The following is a 22,260-nucleotide window of genomic DNA, read 5'->3' as shown; positions in this document are numbered from 1 at the left end:
GAGCATTGTCTGTCATGCCAATGAGATCTCTGGTTGAGTCTCAGGTCTGCCTCTTCCCATGTGTGCAGTCTGAACCTCAGGGTCCCCATCTCCAAGATGGGATCATACTGCCTAACTGTGAAGATTAAAGAACAAGTGTAGAGCACCCAAAAGTAGCTGGAAGGGAATTCATGTGTGGTTATGGAATGGCCAAGAAATTCATCTTTAGTCAATGTTGTTGTTAACAAAATGTTGTTTAAAAATGGTTGCTAATAATAGAGCACAACATATAGTATTAAAACCTGACTAAATATATTATTTTCTTTATGATTTCTCTGTTCCAAAGACTATGCTAGGTATAGGAAAAGCAGAGATTATAATGCCACTGCTGTGCCCGAAAGATTCTTAAAACTCAGTAGAGGGACCGGGAGTAGAGAAATAACCACAAGCAAGGTGATGAAGTCAATACTAGGATGTTCTACTCTAAAGAGAAGAGCAGTAGGGTGTAAGGGACCATGGGCTATGCCTGGAGTGAGGGGCCAAGGAAGGGTGAAACATTGGTGCCCAAATGTCAGGGAAACAAAATAGGCTCTGATCAACTTAAGCCAAGTTACCTGGTCTAATTCTCTCTCTATAAGCTCATTTAGGAGCCCCCACATGGCCCTGGGACTAGGGATTCATGAGATGGGCCGCCTGGGCCCCAGAAACATACAGGTTAGCAACACAGTCTCTGTGGCTATTCTGTAAGGAGGGGGGCAGTTTATCAGACTTGATGGGGTTGGAAGAGGAGTCTGGGGGACTACAGGACATGCTATTGTCAAAGCGATCACGAGGCATTCTGATTTCTCTGGCAGCACAGGCTGGTCTTAAACAGACCCTCATTCTGGAGAAGGGCCTCATCCGGGGCATCTCCCCAACCCCAACATTGCTGACTGCACTGCACAGTGGGATGGGTGCCCTGCTGGCTTATTTGCATGTTATCTGTGCCCCTCGGGCAGACCCTTGCATATCCAGTGTCCCGCCATTTGTATTCACTGACTTCTTTCAGGGCAAGCAACATGGCTAATAAATTCAATTGTTTTGGGGGGAAATATAAGATGAATTGTTTAGGATTGCATTCTTTATTTATGGACATCCTTGTCACACTTGTTCCATTTCAAGACAGAGGATGTTGTTTGTTTAAACGTCCAAATCAGCATCCAGTCAAGAGTGTGAGCATCTCTCTTCTTATGGTTGGAAGAGCCTGGGTGATTTGCTTATGGCTAGGAGAGATGCGCTGTGTGGTACTTTGTTAAGTTTCTGCTGGAGTTTTTGAGATTGAAAGTTCATGTGGGTAAGAACAGAACCTCAGCAGAGGCTCTGAGCCCAGAAGGAAAGTATCCAGCCTTCTAGAACATTGGCCTGGCTCATTTTCAGCAGCGGGCCTGAATGGGGTTCAGAGAGTACCTGATAAAGCTGTGTCGAGTTTTACTGTTTGAGGTATTTTTGAGAAAATCAGCATTTTGAGGATAATCCATAAGGATACTTTCCAAGTGTTTAAATATTTAAGACAGATTGTTTCAACATTTAAAGGAATGCAGAGGTAATCACCTCTGCCAGAGATAATGGGGTCTGGAGAATCCTCCCTGCTTTTATAAGGGGCAATACATTTTCCCAGGGAAGGCCCCACGCCACTTCCCAAAAAGCCTTGTCCAGATTCTGTAAAGAGATCAGACTTGTGAAACCTGCCATGTTCTTCAAGGACAGCTTCTCCCAAGTGTACTCAATGAGGTCTCCCCAGGAGGGTGGTGCTGGTGAGACTCAGGGATTCTGGCCCCACAGGGCTCACAGTAATAGGTGGTGTAAGATTTCTCTGCCTTGGCATTTTACTCACAACTGAGAGGTCTCTGCAGATGGCAGGAGCCCACAGCATGACAAGGTCACATTACCCAATGCCCTGGAAGTAAATCCAAGCATCATTATATCCCATCATTATATTACCAGTAAATCAGGCAATTCTAATATTCAGTCTCCCCAGTTTCTTGTCACTCCAGAAGTACTGGCAAAAACTGTTTCCTCTCCTCTGGCCCTGCCCAGATTCCCCTTTGCCTTTTCCACATTATATTTGTTCTCTTCCCTATGGTCCAGCTGCTCTGGTTCTGCTCTGTTGTATGCCCAGACTGTCCTGTTCTTATGGGGAGTCCTTACCATAATGTGCAGAAATGCTTCATTCTTTCTGTGATGTTTTTAAGACATTCCAGGCTTTCCTGGTTAAAGCTCTTTGCGAGAAGTCTTCCATCCCAGAAGTAACCTTTCTTTTAGTATGTGAGAGTATCTGTCGCGCTCTTAGGTTCTCTAGGGGCCAACAGGCTGTTGCCATTTCTTGCTCAGTTTCTGTATATCCATCAAGTGTTTGTCACAGCTCTTTCTTTTTTTTAATTTAAATTCAATTAACCAACATATAGTTCATTAGTTTCAGATGGAGAGTTCAGTAATTCATCAGTTGCGTATAACAACCCAGTGTCATTACACCACGTGCCCTCCTTAATGCCCAACACCAAGTTACCCCATCCCATCACCCCCCTCCCCTCCAGCAACCCTCAGTTTGTTTACTGTAGGTAAGAGTCTCTCATGGTTTGTCTCCCTTTCTGATTTCTTCCCATTCAATTTTTCCTCCCTTCCCCTATGATCCTCTGCACTGTTTCTTACAGTTCACATGAGTGAAACTATATGATAATTATCTTTCTCTGATTGATTTGTTTCATCCAGCATAATACCCTCCAGTTCCATCCACATGGATGTAAATGGTACGATTTCATCCTTTCTGATGGCTGAGTAATATTCCATTGTATGTATATATGTGTGTGTGTATACACACACACACACACACACACACACACACAGACATATCACATCTTCTTTATCCATTCATCTGTCGATGGACATCTTGGCTCTTTCCAAAGTTTGACTATTGAAAAAATGCTCAACATCCCTTGGCATCAGGGAAATACAAATCAAAACCAATGAGATACTACCTCACACCAGTCAGAATGGCTAAAATTAACAAGTCAGGAAACAACAAATGTTGGCGAGGATGCAGAGAAAGGGGAACCCTCCTACACTGTTGGTGGGAAGGCAAGCTGGTGCAGTCACTCTGGAAAACGGTGTGGAGGTTCCTCAAGAAGTTAAAAATAGAACTACCCTACGACCCAGCAATTGCACTACTGGGTGTTTACCCCAAAGATACAAACGTAGGGATCTGAAGGGGCACCTGCACAACAATGTTCATAGCAGCAGTGTCATAGCTCTTTCAAATGCAAATATCAGGAACTCAGCTCAAACTGGCTTAGGTAGTAAATGAACTGTTATGTCGTACTAAAAAATCTAGGGGAAGCAGTCTTCAAGAAGAGCTGGATCCAGGTACTCAAGCTCTGTTCTAAGCAGTCAGCTTCCTCTCTCTCCCTCTTCCTTTATTTCACACACTCCCACACCTCCCCCCACATTCACATCAACACACCCACACACCTATGTATGAGATTCCTACAACATCAAGGCGCCCATGAACATGGATGAGGAGCATGTGAGCTGAGGTGAACTCACACTCTGCTCCTCAGTCTGTGCATCCTAGAAGTAGGCAGCGTTCATGTAAAGCCTGGGAACCACCTACTGGTACAAACAAAGGCCGTGTCTTCTTGCTGAACTCATGCTTGTGGGCTGTCTCTGCCTTAGGGGGCACCGCTGATGCACATAAAGGCACCCTGGCTCGGGGCAGGTCGTCAGACCGTGTACCCATACATCCACCTCTCTGCACCGTCTGCTCCAGATGGACTGCAGAGAGCCCCATTCTGAGTCCCGGGGAATGGTGCGCATTAGCCCATCCTATAATCATCCTCCACCCCTTGGATTAGCCAGACTTAGATGCCCTTCAAAACTGAAGCCAGGGCTTGGGGACCAAAAGAAGGGAAGGGCTGGTTGCCCAGAGGAAAAGCTCATCGATGCTACCCAAAAGTTTCCATTCAGCCCCAAATCATAGCTACCTCTAACATACCAGAAACCCTGCCTCTGAGTCTCTGGGTGTGGCATTTAGCTCAAGCTTTAAACTGAAAGAGGACCTTACCTGGTGCAGAACCATGGGCATCATAGAGCACCTTTCAGGTGTGGGAACTCAGGGCTTTTGCTCTTTGGACATCTCATGTCCTCTGTCCTGGGACTACTTGTAGATTTCTATCATGGACTAAACAATCACTCATCTCTGAGGGGTCTCACCACTGACACATATCTGTCTGGCCACAGGTATTCCAGACAACTTATTTGCCCTGTGATGAAGACTCAGGCAGCCATGAACCCCCAGGCTGTATAGGTAGATCTTTTGGGGTGAAGAGGATACTCTTAAAAGACGAATTTCAAGGCCAGGGTGAACATTGCTTGCCATTGTTCATCCTCTATGAAGCTCTATAGGTTATTCCAAACCCAGCAGCAGTCTTCAGGGAGCTGAAATATTTTCCCCAAATGAGTATTCATTTCGTATAACCTAATCCCTATAAAAGGCTTTGGACAGACATTATTTTTCTGGAGTTCCTTATTAACCAGTCAGAGTATTATGTAAAATGCTGTAACTGTTTTGGATATGAATTTAAGAACTGTGGAGAAACAAAGTGATCTTGCTTTGAAATAGGATTTGCTTTATTCACAGTAATAATACTGTTTATGAGGCAAGTCACCATATAAAACTCTTGAAAATATTGTCTCATTTAAGCCCTACATAAACCCATGGTTTTATTATTATTATAATATTATTAACTGCATTTGATGAGGGGGGCTTCAGCTTCCTAGACTACTAGGGAACAGCATAAACATCATGACAACCCAGGTTCATCTGACGCCAAAGACCATGGACTAAGCACTTTATTGTCTGTTATATATATATTTTAAGATTTTATTTATTTATTTGAGAGAGAGAAAGAAAGAGAGCACAATCAGGGGGAGGAGCAGAGGGAGAGGGAGAAGCAGACTCCCCACTGAGCAGGGAGCCTGACGCAGGACTCGATCCCAGGACCCTGAGATCATGACCTGAGCTGAAGGCAGACACTTAACTGACTGAGCCATCCAGATACCCTGTCTGTTATATTTTTCATGGGAATTTTCTAGTTCCAAGAATGATTTACCTGTTCCAAATGTCCCAGATTTATAGGGCCTAGCTCTAAGTCTGCCATGCCAGTCTTTGAAGTAGTAGCATCAGAAATCATGAGTTCATAGAATGACCTCAGGCCCTCGGGAAAGGAACTAGCAGGCAGGCGTAAGCAGAGGTTTTGGATTCAAATGGACTGGGTTTGAATCTCAGCTCTATCACCTGGTGATCTTTGGAGAAATCATTTCTCCTCTCCCAAACTTGATTTCTTTATGAGGATAATAGAAATTCTTAGAAGTTTCAAGTTTCACTCATGGTGCCACTGGGTAGAGGAAATGAGATACAGCAGGTGAGGGGCTCAGCCCTAATATATGATAATGACTTTTTTTTCTCTTTATGTTAAGTTTATGAGATCGGTGCTTCTTGTCATTAATGCTTTCACCTTTCAGTTTTCTGAAAACTTAAAATCAAAATATAGGGCAAACACCATTAAGTATTTGAATAATTGGAAAAGTTCACCCTGCAGACAAAGCTGATTCCACTGTTGAAACTGACGGGTGTCAAAGTTCTCTTGTCAGGTGAGGTCCAAAACTTCAGTGTGGCATACAAAAGCAGTTTAGGGGTGTATTTTATAGAAGGTTTGAGTTACACTGTAGCAGAAGGTGTGACAATGTAGTGTCACATATGCAGACTATGAAGGTTTCATAGGTAAGGGATTGTTTTCAGTAATATCAAAGGTTTCGGCTTGTATGAACATTCTAGAATTCTTCAACATTCTAGAGTCCTATGATATTAGGATTTAAAAGACCCTTAGACAATATCTAGACCAAACCTCTTATTTGTCAGTTGGAAAATCTGAGGTCCAGAGACAGGAATGACTGTTCAAATCTACCAATTGTTGGTAGATCTGCTAATCCCCCACACCTCCAGTCCAGACACTGACAGGAGTATCCTCAGCATCATTTTTGAAGGATAGGGTCTGTGGTAAAATTCCTTGTCCATTTTGAAGAGTAGGGACTGTGGTGAGATTCTGTGTTCTGTTTATAAAATAGCTGTCCAGTCTACTCTGACGAATAGTCTCAGGACCTTTGGGACCAGTTGTTCTCTGCACAGCACCCAGCAGTCACATTGCTCTGAAGGCCAAAGAGCATATGGTTTTCTCCTCCTCCAACCTGGATTAAATGGTGTCAAAGCTGAAAAACTGATCTCTTTTCCTGGCCTGTTCCTGGCTCCAGAGTACATTAGACACCCTCAGGGTGCTCAGGGCCACCTAGAGGGGGTTATTTTTCTCGAACAATTAAGAGGGCTTGGTCTCTTCACCCCCCAGAGGTTTGGGGCCAAGCCCATGAGGAAATGTGTATAGGAGTGACCCTGTACTTCTGCTTCCCAGAGACAGAGATGTGACAACATCAAGGCAGCCAACGCCTGGGCCAGGATTCAGGAGCAGCTTTTTGGGGAGCTGGGCTTGTGGGGCCGAACGGCAGAAGCCACACTTTGCTCCAGGTGGGAATTGGACTGGAGAGAAGGACCAGCTCGCATGAGGAAACGCATCAGACGCTTGTCTCCACTGGAGACCCTGAGTCCAGAGAGGCTCAAGGTAAGAGTTTGATGCAGCAAAACAATGATGCTTCCAAGCAGGAAATGTGTAGGGAAGTGTCTCCTTTTCTTTTCCTTCTCATGTTCCTTTCATCGGGAGTGCTTTGGGAATGCTTTGGCATGGGCAGGCAGGAGAGATCATGTGCACAGTTAAATGTAGGAGTGCTGTAATTTATTTTTGATGCCATTTAACAGAAGAAAAGAAACACTCTTTCTCCCTGGTACATAGAAAGGATGCTCTAACTACAGCCTGATTGAATAAGTAAATGAGTGAGTGAATGACTAGTGGAGTGGTTCATATTGACACCACTAACCCAGTATCACACCGACATCCACAAAAGTCCAGTGGGATAATCTGGACATCAGTGTTCGCAAAGAGCCAAGTGATGGCCATTGTCTGTTTGTACAAATCATTTACCATGGAGCAGTCATAACCAGCACTGCTATGGGCATTATTGTACAATCAAATCTCGTAATGAGTTTTACAGTGGAAATATCTTGAACCTGGCAATTTCTGCAACCTTGAGCCCGTGACCTGTGTAATCCAAACAGCACTGAGGCCATATTGGATTCCCAACCAACGGAATCTAGGTAGTCCCTGGGAGTTTGCTGTGATGAAGTTTGAACTCTGTGTCGTCAAACTGACAGTGTTGCCTTTTAAAGAACGGGAAACCAGTTGGATTAGGAGTGGATATGGAAAAATCTGTTAATAGTTCTTTCACGTCCTCGGTGAACAATTCTGATTCAAGATATTCTAAAAGGCAGCCTTCCAAACACTGGAATGCAAGCCATTTCGTTCTACATTCAGGTTTATTCTCTAGTCTGTAAACTCAGGATCTTTTATCCACTTTAAATCCTTTATAAAACTTAATGAAAAAATTATATTTCATTTATTCAGTAGACACTTGAATTTTTAATGTACTATCAATAAACCTCTGGTTTTATGTAGTATTTTTCCCTCAATACATTCCTTAGGAAGTGGAGGCAGGAAAAATAAGTATCCTGCCCTCTCTGCTAGTGACAAAGTCAAAAGCTGGCTAGCAAACCTGGTCTCCAGTCTCTCAGGCTGCCCAGCCCCAGATCCTGTGCCTGGTGCCCTCTCCAGGGTGGCCCATACCACAGACATCTAGGATGCTATTGAATCCCACTTTGGCATCATCTTTGATAATTACTGTAAGTCCTACTTAATGGAAGATTGTGGGTTTTTTCCCCTTTGACTCGGGACCATGAATACTTGCATTTTTTGTGGTCCTTTAGGACTTAGCATCCCTCCCTACTTGCATCTAAGACTCTAGTATATGAGTAATTCCAGGGGGTCACGTGCATGTGTGTGTGTTTATGGGTCTGTGTGATGGGGTGGGGGGCACAGCCGTAGTCTTCAGGATTTCATTTCTCTTTTCTCTGGTTTTATTTCAGGAAAACCAAGACAGAAATGGCAATGTTTCAGAAACAGATGTTGAACAGCAAGGTATTCCATTTATCAGTTTACCTATTTTTCATTCGTAATTAAACGACTTCTTGGTTTTATTTAATATGAAATTAATATTTTGAAGAAGAAAATGCTGCCAGTCTAAAGTAGGTGATGCTAAGACTCTTTTCCTTACTGTGCTCTCCAGAATGAGGAGGAACCTATTCCAGACCTTGGCTCCCTGTTAGGCAAAGAATTTTATGTTAAGGCTATAACAGTAAGAATTTTATCTTGTCAATTTGCTATATCAGAGAGATCTTAAAAGTGTCCTCAAGTAATACAAATACACGCTCAGTATGTGACCCAAAATACATGGGAGGAAAATGCTTTAAAGTAAAAATGGGTAAAAGAAATATTTAGTACTTTTTACACTGAATTCTGATTATAAAAATGACAGCTACAATAGTCATTATTATTTCCCAGGCTAAAAAAAAAAATACTTTGAATCATTTTTGATGTTTACACTTACTCTTTATTTGTATAATTCTCATGGAGGAATTTGGTTGAGTTGGCTTGCTGGAAATCCAGGGTTTATTTTCTGAGGTCATTTGGCATGAACACATCCAAACATACACGCACACACACACACACAAATACAACCTGCAGACACACACAGACATATGCACTCTATTCCAGATTTTATGTTTCTACCAGACCGTGCCTTTTCTCTTCAAACACTCCCTGTCTGTGAGTTTCATTGTCTCCTGAGGTGTAGCTAGTGTGGTATCCTTAACCAAATGACAACTTCTGAGCGCTGATCTAACTTGTCTCATTTAGCACCTGAGTACTGGATTTTGCATCGAGTGTGCTGTCTTGCCAGTCTGCAGTAATAGCGCCCAGATGTGAGGGTGCTGGGCCCTGATTCCAGGTTGATTTGGGGGTCCCACTGTGGCATAGGACTTGGGATAATGTCGTAATGCCCATTTGCTTCTCTTCTCTTTACCCCAAGCCCCACAGCTCCAAGAACAGAGCGGGAGTCTGCAGAGATCGTGGTGGTGGAAAGCATGTGCTGGTGTCCTGTGGGCATGGGCTGCTGAATCTCCTTGTCCTGATATACAGACCCCTGCCCCAGTAGGGAGCTCAGCCAGGGAAGAAGAAGAAAAGGCTTATGGTTCTCCCCTGTGCTTTCCTGGGTGTCTGTATATATACAGTGTTCTCCCCGCATGGGGAAAAGCCTGTGGTGGCTGTTGCTGGAAGCAGCAGACACTTCCATTCATCCGGTTGGGAGACTCCCAGGTGGGGAGGAGCTCAAAGAGGTGAGCATCTTAGCACAAAGAAAATAGCCAGTAGCCCCTCAGCTTTGCAGTCATATATGCCTCCTTTAGGCGAGTAGACATCGAGGACAGGGCGGGGGAGTAGGATCCAGAAATCGTGTAGGTCTGCGCTCAGCAGGCACCCAAATGTCTGTGCCCAGGAGTGCATGCTTGGGAAGTAAGTCTAGGTGTGCACACGCACGATCACAGCACAGTGCGTTCATGGTAGAAATAGAAACTGTCTGTGCCGCCAAAAAATTGGAGATGGATTAGGTGATTATGAAAGAACCACACGATAGAATGTTATACAGGCGTTTTAGGTGAGTTCAAAGAGCTTTAAATGGAATGAGAAAGTGTTCCTAATATAGTCTTAAAAAATTCTAGAAAAGATGGGGTGCCTGGGTGTCCCAGTCAGTGAAGTGTCTGCCTTCGGCTCAGGTCACGATCCCAGGGTCCTGGGATTGAGCCCCGCATTGGGCTCCCTGCTCGGCAAGGAGTCTGCTTCTCCCTCTCCCTCTGCCCCTCCCCCTGCTTGTGCTCTCTCTCTCTCTCTCTCTCTCTCTCTCTGTCAAATAAATAAAATCTTCTTAAAATTTCTAGAAAAAAACTGTAGATGCGGCATAATTCCTATCATGTCAAAAAATCACACGTGTGTGTGTGCATGCACACACATGCACATGCATATACATATACGTTTGGAAAAGATATTAGAAGTGAAGAACTTGTTCAAATTGTGAACAGGGAGGAGAAACAGACTTAGTTCAGATTCGGCCTCTAGTTCTTTGTGACCATATGACTTTGAGCAAAGTAATTAGCCTCTTTCACTTTTCCCTGATTGTGAAGGGAGGTTGAAATAGAATCCACAACCGGATAGGAGTAGATGAAAAAAATGTCATCAAAAGCATCCAGCACAGAGAAAGAGCTTACTTACTACATCCGAGCTGTTGTTATTAGTACTATATCTGGATGCATGAGTGATACTTGTTTTACTTCTCAAATATTTTAAATTTATTCTCACAATTTCATGGGTTTTCCAAGTTTTGTTTTGTTTTGTTTTTTACACTAAGATAATAGTGCATCCATAAATTAGAAAAAAATAGAAAAAAAATCCCACTCTTTTAAAAAAATGAATAAAGTGAAGTTCAGAAAGAAACAGATTCTAAATGACCCTAGAAGGAATTTCTCTACTGATTAATAAGGGTGAATTTTGAAGTAGTGCCCCGTAGTCACACTGGAGCTGCTGAGCAGCTGGACCTGGGCACACCTTCCAGAGTGAATCAACCTAACAGTGTGTTGACTGCACCACAGAGTCAGAGAGGTGACTCCCACTTTCAGACACAGTGAGGCACATGCTGAAATCCACACCACTCACCTCTGCCCTGAAACCTTGCAGTTACTCTTGGTGACTCAGGCCCATGCTGTGCACCATCCCTCGTGAGGTCAGGTGGCTCGTGCCAAAAACGTGTGTCCCTTTATACTGCTACAGATGAGCTGACACCAAAGGAAGCCGAGAGTGGGAGAGAGGAGTTGGCGGTGGACTGCACCCAGCTCACCTTCTTCCCTGCCTTACATGAAAGTCTGCACTCTGAAGATTTCTTGGAACTGTGTCGGGAAAGACAAGTTATTTTACAAGAGCTCCTTGATCATGAAAAGGTAATACAGCACATCATAATTCTTCTTTAAAGATCATCAGACATGAGATCAAGCTTTCTTCATTCACATGGGAGGTGATGTTTCTCTTCACAAAAAAAAAAAAAAATGAGCAAAAAGAGCAGGCATGCTTCTAAATTGGTGGGCAATTAGACAAAGAAAAGTTTTTAGGGCACAAATGGAAGCTGACAAACCCTGCATCGAGATGTTTTAAAAAGATATATATCAAGGGGCACCTGGGTGGCTCAGTTGGTTAAGCGTCTGTCTTCAGCTCGGGTCACGACCCTGGGGTCCTGGGATCGAGTCCCACATTGGGCTCCCTGCTCAGCGGGGAGTCTGCTTCTCCCTCTGCCTGCTGCTCCCCCTGCTTGTGTTCCCTCTCTGTCAAATAAATAAAGTCTTTAAAAAAAGAGATCTAAATGAAGCTAATACACTGTCATGAAATATGGTCTACCTTCCAACACTGACCTTTATAATACCTGGAAGACCAGTTTCGGACTTAAAATTCTTGATCTTGTTGTTTGGCACCTTGGGCCCCTGCCTGCAGTCTGACCACCTTGAGGGATCCATCCTGCATTGGGTGTGGATGTGTTTGGACACTCAACTTATACGTCCAGGCTTTGCCTAGACTCTCACCCTGACACCAGCCTCCCCTGGGCCCTCACTCAGGCCTAGGGGTGGGCATACTTGTGGCCTTGTCAGCCCTCAGCAGGGTAGACCTGGAGAAGATGAGTGCACGGGCCAGGGGGCAGGCTGGACAGTTAGCAGGGAAGTCTGCAGTCTGGATGCAGGATGCCTGGAACGGGGTTGAAGGACCCACCGCATGGCCCCCTGCTATGACTGGAAAAGAGCCGGAGGAATCCCTAAAGTATGGACGCAGCAGAGGATTTCTCTTACCCAAATCTAAGAAAGGAATGAAAGATAAAGCTTATGTCTTAGAGTGAAACAGACCTGAGCTCAAATCCCAACTTGGCAACATACTAAATTTCATGTTATCTAACTTTTGTGAGCCTCAATTTTTCTTATTTTAATAGGGAGTATAGAGTGACCATTTCACAAAATTCTTGTAGAGCTAAAATGGGATAATAGAAGCAAAGAGACTTGCTCAGAGCTGGGCACATGTGAGGTAGCCCACTAAAGACCAACTCTCTTCCCTTGCTAAAGGTTGGGTGGTTTAAGGGCCTCCGAGTCTCACCCACTAACTCTTCCATTCATGATGTAAGTGAAGGAGATGCACTGGCAGAACAAAGGAGCGGGCAGGGCGTGGCCCAGAGGCCATGCAGGAACTACACAGAGAGAAATGTGTGAGAGCTGAGGACCAGTCTGGTGGATGAGAGTGGATCCAACCTAAGGGCCACTGAGTAAGCAGCCTGGATTTCCAGGAGCAGGTGCCAAGCTCAGAGAGCCTGTGAGGGACATCAGCAGGTGCAGAAATGAAGCATGTCCTTTCCAGGGCCAGGTTCCTTGCAGAGACTCCCTGGGGTGTGAGGCTGGGATTTGCTCCTTGCAGGGGTTGGATAGAAAGGGGCCAGATTGAAGTGCATTGCCAGACGGTTAGCAGCACTTTTTTCAAGTTTCTTAGCTGCTCTCAGACTGGAGTCACAGTTTAACCAACACAGTCTTGTAACAGCGTCATCCTTCTTACACCTGCTTAACCCAAAGCTTCCAGGCATAGAGCACATCTGCAGTCCCTATCACACCTTGCTACCATGACTTCGCTCATGCTGGTGCATCTACCTGCACCACCCTGGCTGCTGACTCTCTGAAGCCGACCTCAACCGCTTCCCACTCGGACCTGGGGTACCTGCAGTCTCCATTGCCCCCTGCATCACCCCCTGCCCTTGCTCCAGGCACACAGACTAATCTGCCCCACTTCACCTGTCTGCCTCTCTCCCTGCACTGGTGCTCCTTAGCAGAGGGACCACTGGGTACCTAACCTCAGGCATGCCTGGAGTAGACATTCAGTAAACACTGATGAATGAAGATCCGTTAAATTCATGTTCATTTTATTTTGATTATAGAAGTAAAGTATGTCTAGTTTGTAAAATATTTAAAAATGGAAATCAAAACATCTATACATATACATATACATTTATATACTGTGTGGTATTCATAATGCCCAGCTGCTGAGGACTAACAACTGATAATGGTTTGGATGTATCAGTATAATAGTGTGTTCATTTAGAAATGCTTATTTAGTAAATGTGTAATCATTGAAAAACAGCTAGGAGATTAATGTTTTCTTTCTATAAAAACTTTTCTTTGTCTAATGCCCTTAAAAGATTATATAAAACAGTGATTCTCAGCAGGGGACAGCTTTACCCCCAGGCGACATTTGCCAATGTCTGGAGACATTTTCAGGCTCATGAGTTGGCGGGGAGGGATGCTATTGACCTCTGGTAGGCAGAGACCAGGGATGCTGCTAACCATCCTACAAAGCTTAGGACAGTCCTGCCCTCCACCAGAAAATAAGTATTCAGTCCAAAAAGTCTATAGTGTTAAGGTGGGAAACCATGATAGGAAGGATGCATATTAAGCAGATGTCACATTCAGCTCTCCCCTCCTACTTTCTTGATAGGGTAAGGGAATATTGGATCGTATGTGTCCATTTTGGTTATTTTCATCGTTTTGATAAGAACAGATCAATGGCAATGCTTTGCTTTTGCTGGGTATATTGATTTTCTGTTGCTGCCATAACAAACTACCAGAAACTTAGTAGCATACACTTATTATCTCAAAAGGCCCAGCACAACAGGCTCCACTGGTCCTGTGCTTAGAGTCACACAGGGATGAAAGCAAGGTGTTGGCAAAGCTGCATTTCTTTCAAGAGGTTCTGGAAATGAATCCATTTTCAAGCTCATGCAGGTGTTGGCAGAATTCGGTCCAATGCTTCCATAGGACTAAGGTCCCCGTTCTTTTGCTGCCTGTCAGACAGGGATCGTTCTCAGCTTCTAGAGACCACCCACATCCCTTGCCTTGTGGCCCCCTCCTCCATCCTCAAAAGCTGGCCACTGTAGGTCAAGTCCTTTCCCCCTTCAGACCTTGCCGGCCCCCTTGTGCCTCCCTGTCATCACATTTCTCCCACCAGCCAACTCTTCTGCCCTCTTCTGCTAAGGGCTCATGGGAGTACATTAGATCCACCAGGTCATCTAAGACAATCTCTCTATTTTAAAGTCGGCTGATCTATACCTTAATTTCTTCTGCAGGTTCTTTCAAGCAGCACCTACGTTAGTGTCTGATGGGAACATCAGGGACAAGGTTCTTGGGGGACGCTTTGGAATATCACTCCAGGTCCATAGCCTACCTAATCCATGTCCTCACCTTCCAAGGGGAGCTTCTGTGGGTGGCCTGGCTCCCATGTACTTCCCAAGGCCAGCCTGGTGGTTCCAGCCCTAACTGGGCTGGGCTGAGGGCAACACCTGGAGTTTACCATCACAGCCAAGAGCTAGTCTTAGCCCCAGTATATGCAGCAGGTAGATGACCTTGGTAACTGTCCTGGTCTCTGAGAGTTTTATTTTTGCTGGTTGTCCTACTCAGTGGCATTTCCCTCAGGGGTCGTGTTGGAGGTGGTGGGGGGCAAGAGCCTGAAGCCCACAGGTGACTGACTTTGCCAGCCCCCAAGAGGCAGGACAGGACCAAGAAGAGACTGTTCTCCCATCCTCCCCTGTCTTGTACTTAAACTTCAGTCTTTCTTGGTCTCCATGTCACACAGCAGGAAGCTGTCAGAAGCACCACACGTGGCTTGTTGTGGTAGCAGGGATCTCTAGGCTGTGCAGACAAGAGCATGCCGAACCCAGCAGGGGCTGAGAACGAGAGCAGTCCTGTTTCCACTTAGCGCTTGGTGTATCCCTTGCTTGCCTGGAGGGGACAGACTGGGGGTAGGGGCCCAGACGAGTGTCAGCTCCTTAGAACCAGAGACTGAGCAGTTGTAAGGTCAAGGTGATTCCTTGCCATTATCTGGACATTTGTTCTTTGCACAGGTTGTTGTTTTTTTTTTAATAATTTTTTATTGTTATGTTAATCACCATACATTACATCATTAGTTTTTGATGTAGTGTTCCATGATTCATTGTTTGTGCATAACACCCAGTGCTCCACGCAGAATGTGCCCTCTTTAATACCCATCACCAGGCTAACCCATCCCCCCACCCCCCTCCCCTCTAGAACCCTCACAGGTTGTTTTGATTCACTTCACTGGGTTGTTCTTATTGCCTCTGGTTTCATGGTAAATTACGGGAGAGGTTATTTCCCAATTCAGCCTGAGTTTCTCCAGGATCAGTAGAACCAAACCACTGGATGCACTTGCTCCCTGGGGAAGAAGGTGTGGGAGGAGAGCAGCCAGGGCAGCATAGGGGCAGGATCCTGATGGTGGGGATCGGTGGGGGGTGGGGGAGTCTGGCCCCAGCCGGGCCTGACTCCTGGGGTGCTCCTATGAGGCAAGGTGCTGCAGGGGTGGGTGTCTGGGCATGATGTGAGACTCAAGGAGCCTGAGTGGGGCCGTTATCCTGCTGCCATGGTGGAGAATGAGGCAGAGAATCAGAGAGGAGCCCATGAGAGACCTGGCCTGCTGGGATGGGGCCCCGTGGGAGTTCCTGCACCCACCACAAAATGCAACATTTTGTGAGAAAGAAGGAAGTTGCCAGGCTTGGAGCCTGGATTGGTATATGGTGAAACAGGAAGTCCCTAAATTTGAAGCATGAGAGGCAGGAAGGAGCACGAGGAAGCCGGCCTCAGGAACCCAAGGACATGCTGGGGCAGCAGAGCAGAGTCAGGCTAGACTAGGAGCTCTCCGTGGAGCAGGCCCTGGCTGGCTGTGGAAGGCATGGACCCACCCTGACGTGCCCCCCGCACCCCACCTCCACCAGCCAGGCGCTCACAGACCATGCCCACCCACTCCCCGCTGCCTGTAGCCGAGGCTGCCTTCTGCATGGTGTCCGGTGCATGCCCAAGCACTCTGCCACCTCCGCCACCAGCACCGCCTCAGCACATGGCTGTCATTACTGCTGAGGCTTCCTGTGGTTTCGTTACAGGCAGGGACAGGCTTGCGCTTACCCTTGTCCTTCCCTTTGCTGACATGAAACATTTGTGCTCGGGAAGGGTCTGCCGAACTGGAGAGCACAGCTGTGTCAAGAGGGAGCCAGCCAGGTGTGCAGAGCTCAGGGAGGGGCAGATGGACTGCAGCGACAACCTGGGCCTGCTCTTGGGTTCCTGGGGACCTGGCTAGTGGGGGACCCCCTCTGGGAGCAGGTGGGGCATGACTGAGCAGGGGCTGGCTTCCACGGCAAATCCACCACCAGCAGCACCGGGGAGGCCGATGCCGGCAATTCGTGCTCAGGAGGGCAGCTGGGCACAGGGCAAGTGCTCAGACTGGACTCAGAGCCTCCCTTTGCTCTTTGTTTGTCGCTGTAATTGTCAAAAATGTCACTAGCTGGATGTTTGGAGCTGTTGCTCTGTGGGCTTTCCTACGGCACTTCATCTAGTGTCACGCCTGGGAGGGTGGCTGTGTCACTTCCCTTTCCCTGGTGGTGACTGTCGGGCCTAGTGGGCCTGCTAACTGAACTTGCTGGGATCTGATCTCAGATCTGTGTCACTCGAAAGCCATGTGGTTTTCCACTGTCTCCCAGCTCACTGTCTTGAGCAAGCTACACTAAACTCCCCACTGCCCTCCCATATTGGCACTCAGAGATGCTGGCTGCAGGCCCTGTTGTGCTTCTTTTGTAAACTTCCTGGTTAGCAGTGGCCCAGGCGGGCAGGCCTCCAGGCCCCTCACCACACATGGCATCTCTGCCCAGGACACAGCGTGCCGAGCACTGCTCATGCCCTCGCCCCTGGTCCACCGTGACTTTCATCCCCGTGGACTTTCCTTATTGTCAAGGATAGGAACTGGATGGTGAGGAAAGAGGTATTGCTCCACTGACCCTTGACCCCTGAACATGTTCCAGCAACAGTAGAGAAAGTTTGCCCACGGCAGGTGTGTGTGTATATTTGGAAAGTGAGGGGGTGGTATCCTCTGTCTTTCTCAGGCTGGCACTTTCTGCCTGTATGGACACATTTTGTAGCCAGCATTGGTTGTAAGCTGGGGACTCCCCTAATTCAGACATCTCCATTAGAGCCTTTGGGTCTGTGCTTTTTCTAAACTTCTCAGTGGCTTCAACAGGGCTGTGTGGCGGGTTTGCATCCATGCTCAGAAAACCTGCCGCCGACAAGCCATCGTGTAAGCTGAACACCCCACAGTGAGCCCCCCGGTTTCTCCTCCCCTGCTGCCTCAGAAGTGCTTTGCTAGAACAGTCTAGGAGACTCTCCAGGTTGGAACCTCTTTCCAGGCTTCTGGATGGCCTGTCCCTGCCAGAGGCCCCAGGGGGAAGCAGGAAGGCCTGGGGCTCCAAAATGGCAGCAGCTTAACTCATGCCTTTGTGCTGCGTGGGAGCTCTGATTGCCCCCAGCAATACCTGGGATGGTAATTACTCTGTGCTACCTTTGCGTCATTGATTAATGATTCCCAGAACCACAAACACATTTCTCTGCAAATAGCTCCATTTGACGTGAGAAGTGGTATATTTAATGCATCTTAATTGTGGGCCCGAGTCAGCCACTGTGCTGTTGGGGATGACCCTTTGTACCCTGCCACCTAAGGTGCTCTTAGAGCTGAGGCTTCACTTGGCAAAATGGGCTTCCAGAGTCCAGTCCAGAGTCAGAACTCAAGTGGCAGGTATTTTTGCTGTTGCTATTCTCTTTAATTACATGAAAAACTAAAATTATTTTTTATACAAACTCAATGTAAAATATTAGCTTGAGTTTGCTTGCAAGGAAACAGGGCAAAGGGAGTTATTTTTGCTCTGGACAGCAGAGAGCAGTGTCAAGCTCTTCCCAGGTATTTTGAGATGAGGCCTTTTATAGAAAGTGAAGAAGTGTGTTACCCTTTCTAGGTGGTAACTTCCCATAGGTGAATGGCTGTAACTGACTTTCTAAGATGCAGAGCTGTATATGTCCCTACTTAACACCTTCTGTGACTCTAGCTGGCATACTTTGTGCACAAGGCCACTCCCAAGCTGGGCCTGCACCTCCCTGGACTGCCCCCTCCCCAGCCCTTATGTGTACACACACACACACACACACACACACACACACACACACACTCACACCTGACTTTTGACTGTAATTGTGCACAACTACTTATGATCTCCAAACATGTCCAGCTAGTTCAAGACTTTGTGTCTTGGAATGCTTCTCCCCTGGTTTTGTCCCCTTTACTCCTAACCCCAGCCTTGGGTCATGTCCTCTGGGACCATTTCTAGGAGGTCAGCCCTGCTCCCTCTCTCACCCCTGTCTGGGCTAGACAGCCCCTTCTGTGTCCTGAGTGCTTGTATCCCCCCCACTCCATGCCATGCTGGGACAGTTGATAGTCTCTTTCCTGTTAGACCATGAGCATTGTCAAGGTGTACTTTGTCTCCCTCTGAGCCTACCAGTGTGTGGGACACACACTGAACATTCAGTGCAGACCTGGGAAATGAATACATGAACGAATGAAAGAGTTATGAGCAATGTGCTGATAAGAGATGAGACCTCATCCTTCATAGCCTCGCTGGTGTCTGGGAGTCAGTTTCTCAAAGTATGGTCTTCAGATGACCTGCATCAGAACCACCCAGGCTGCTTATTAAAATGCAGATTCCAGGTCCCACTCTGTACTGGCTGCGCCAGAACATCTGGGAATGTGAACTTTAACAAGCTGCCCAGGTGATTCTCATTCATTCTCGTTGAATAAATGCCCGAGATCCCCAAGTCCAGGTTTTGCAATTTTCAGAGCTGCGCTGGCTAGAAATGTGCCCCAGTTTCAGTCAGTTACCAATGAGCAATCCTACGTAAATGCGGTTTCCCTTAGACTCTGTGCTTTGAACAGTCCTCAGGACATTTCTCATTATGCCAGGGCAATTTCTGTCCTTCCCATTTGTTCTCGTCTGAGCCAGCCGTGAAAGGCTGGGAGGCTTGGCTGTTTGCAGGCTTTGCCTGTGGAAGTGGCACCTGCGGGCAGGCAGGGGGCATCCCTGCTCCTTGTCTCTGCCTGAAAAGATGAGCTGCTGTAAAGAGACCCACGCATTCTATTTCTTCTCAGATTTGCCGGATTGATATAAAAGTAGTATCTCCTTATTGTTTTATGATACATTTTTTATTACTAGTATGACCAAATGCTCCTTTTAAAAGTGATCTAGATGCCAGAGTTCACAGGTAGCCAACATAAATGGAATTTATATAGTCTCTCTCCTTATTATACTTAACTTTTTTTGTGGCAATCGGTGCATTTTTGAAAAATTAGAATACTTATTCCATATGCCAGTAGAACAGAATGCCCTGATAGCAGGGCCTAGGGAAGCAGAAGATGTACAAAAGGGACATGTGATCCATGTGAGCGGAGCTAAAGCTTTCTTTGCAATAGATCTTGCACACAAATATAAGGAAATGTACGCAGCTGCTCTGTTCTGGGTATCTCATAGGACGGCTCCACATCTCACTTTTTCTGCCCATCAAATTAGGGCATTGCACTAACTCGCAGACTAATCATTCTGGAAGAGCTTCAGAGGACCTCCAGCCGGACCTTCCCCTTTTGCAGATGTGCACACTGAGGCCTGACTCTAGGAGAACATGCCGGCAAGGGGCTGCCACGGAATGTCCCAGCAAATTGTTGCCCCTATAACTTCAGCTCCGGGATTTTTGGATTTCCAGCCAATCTATTCCTTATCATACACGGGGCCAGGTGTGGCCACATACTTAGTGATCTTCCTGCCAGGAGTGATGATATATCATCGAGCCGACCTCAAAACAATTCTACTTCTGAAGCAGAAGTTCCTCTCTTTTTTAAAGTAATCAATAGAATCACGGCATGAGGGATTTCTTAACCATGAGTAAACTTGGGAGGCAGTCCCCCCAGGGCTAATTTTAAATGGAAGAGCAGGTAAGAGTTCACTTGGGTTCATTTTTTAGTTTTTAAAATGCCACTCTTTTCCAGCAGAATCAATTTTTAAGCTATTAACCCAGCTCTCACCAGACATTTTTCTTGTGGTTTGGTTTATTCTGGTTGTTACTTAATTCTCCCCAAAGGAAAACACCAGAAGCTCATAGGAATGTGCTCCCGCCCCTGCTGTGGGCACCACAGAAGGTGGACGAGGGTGGGGCTCTGCAGGGAGAGGGAGGCTTGGAGGTACACAGGCCTGGGCTGGTGCCGGGACTGTCTACGTCTCACTGTGCAAACTTGAGGATGAGGTCTCCTCTATACAAAGGGATAAGGGGAAAAGTTTAAACAGGCTGGCATCACAGCCTCCTGATGGTGCTGGTGGGAGTGTAAATTGGTCCACCTTACAGGGAAACAGTCCAGCAATAGAGGAAAATTTAAGATACCCACACCCTTGATCTGCAGTCCGGCTTCTAGGAATATATCTTTCAACACACCATCCTGTGTGTTCCAAGGGTTCTGTGTCCAAGGATGGTCACTGCAGCATTGCTTGCAATATCCAGATATTTGAAAACAACCTGAATCCATAGAGGATTGGTTGAATAAGTTCTAGTACATCCTTGCAAGAAAATACTCCGTACCTATTAATAAGAGTGAAGCAGCTCTGTAAGAAGTGATTTGGAAGGGTCTCCAAGGTGGGCCATTAAGGGAAAAAACTAGATGCAGAACAGTGAGCATATGAATATGCTATTTGTATAAAATAAAAAGGATATGTATAATCATCTTATGTACTCCCGGAATCTCTTTGGGTGGATATAATGTAGGAGAGGTCCAACTTTTTTCCTAACCTCTTAGACTCCAACTAGGCCAGAGAATTAAGTTGACAGAAGACAGATCAACAGGATAATACAGATTTTACTTTTATACAGGTACACGGGAGTCTTCACAGGAAAATGAAGAACCCAAAAAGTGATTAGGCCTAAGTGCTCAAGTTGAACACAGTGTAGTAATTGTGAAAAATTAACCAAAGTATACAGGGAGGCTGAAGGGAGGTTCGTCCAACCACGTTTATTTGTACATACTTCTCTAGGTCTGATCTGTCTGTCTCAGGTGCTGAGAATGTTCTTTTCCTCCTAATATAGGGAGGGCATTTTTCACCCGGGAGTTTTATCTCCTATTTTCAGGGGAAAAAAGGGTAAACCAGAGTGCCCTTCCTGTACCTGCTGTTTTTTAAGTATCTTTGACTCAAAATAGTCATGACAAAGTGGCATATTTTGGGGTGACACATCTGCTTATCCTTCAATACAATAAAGTGGTGATGGTGCTTGCCTCTGGGGAAGGCTCTCAGGGAAGCTGGAGGGCTCCACTCAATTGCCTAAATCTCAGAGTAGACGTGTATCCTCAATTGTTCCTATTATTATTGTTATTATTGGTTTTGTAGTTTGTCTGGTTAGCAGTTCTTGTTAATTCTGCCTCTTCTGGCTTAGATTCCCTACTTCTCTCCTTCCTCCCACTTGTCTCTGCTGCCATATACCAAGTCATCATTCTTCCAGTGGACCACAGTAATGGCCACATGACTGATCACGTTTCCTCCACTCTTGGCTCTTTCTGATCTACTCTGCACCCAGCAGCCAGTGTCCTCTTTCGGAAATGAACTCTCCCATGGCTTCCTGTTGCAAGGAGCATACAGTCCAATGGCCTTACCAAGACGTCCAACCCCCAACCCCCCACCCCCAGATCTAAGCATGCCTACTTCTCAACTTCATCTCAGCTACTCTGACCTCTTTGCTGCTCCCCAGATCTGCCCTTCCTGCCTCTAGGCTCTGGACTAGATGTTCTTTTCCCCTCAAATGCTCTCTGAGTTTTCCATGGCTGCCCCAATACTATACATCAGGTCTGAGTTTGTCTAAAATAGCGTCCCCTCTAAGCTTCTCTCTTCCCTGTTGTGATCACCCTAGTTTTTCCCTCTCAGTATATATATCCCAATTTGTGATAGTTTATTGGTTGACATGCAGGCTTCCTATCCGTCTCCCCCCCTAGATTTTAAGCCCCATGAGGGCGAGGTTCTTGTTTATCTTATCCATCCCTCTATCTCCGAATCCCAGTTCAGGGCCTGGCACGTAGTAGGTGCTGAGTGCAAACTTTTGAATAGGTGACTGTCTGGATGAATGAACAAAGTTGGAAATGAGTCCATGGTCTGGCTCTGCAGGTGGTTTGAGGGCCAGCTCCACTGACAAGGTGGAGGCAGGAGAGGCCAGGGGAG

At 46.3% G+C, this 22,260-nt stretch overlaps 1 protein-coding gene across 11 annotated transcripts in view; it reads left to right on the top strand.

Annotated features, from left to right (window-relative positions):
* WDFY4 (WDFY family member 4) overlaps positions 1–22,260 on the top strand; it is a 291,091-nt gene that overhangs the window by 179,436 nt on the left and 89,395 nt on the right. For all 11 annotated transcript variants that reach the window (XM_025880584.2, XM_025880579.2, XM_025880582.2 and 8 more), the window contains 3 exons: positions 6,477–6,683; positions 8,099–8,150; positions 10,890–11,056. In XM_025880584.2, the coding sequence (XP_025736369.1) occupies positions 6,477–6,683; positions 8,099–8,150; positions 10,890–11,056 (426 nt within the window). The remainder of the gene's footprint in view (positions 1–6,476; positions 6,684–8,098; positions 8,151–10,889; positions 11,057–22,260) is intronic.

The sequence above is a fragment of the Callorhinus ursinus genome, unplaced genomic scaffold (genome assembly GCF_003265705.2).
Source record: "Callorhinus ursinus isolate GAN/ISIS: 27379988/994484 unplaced genomic scaffold, GSC_fseal_2.0 scaffold20, whole genome shotgun sequence".
Classification (NCBI taxonomy): domain Eukaryota; kingdom Metazoa; phylum Chordata; class Mammalia; order Carnivora; family Otariidae; genus Callorhinus; species Callorhinus ursinus.
The sequence above is the reverse complement of the archived record's forward strand: the minus strand, read 5'-3'. Positions and strand labels throughout refer to the sequence as shown.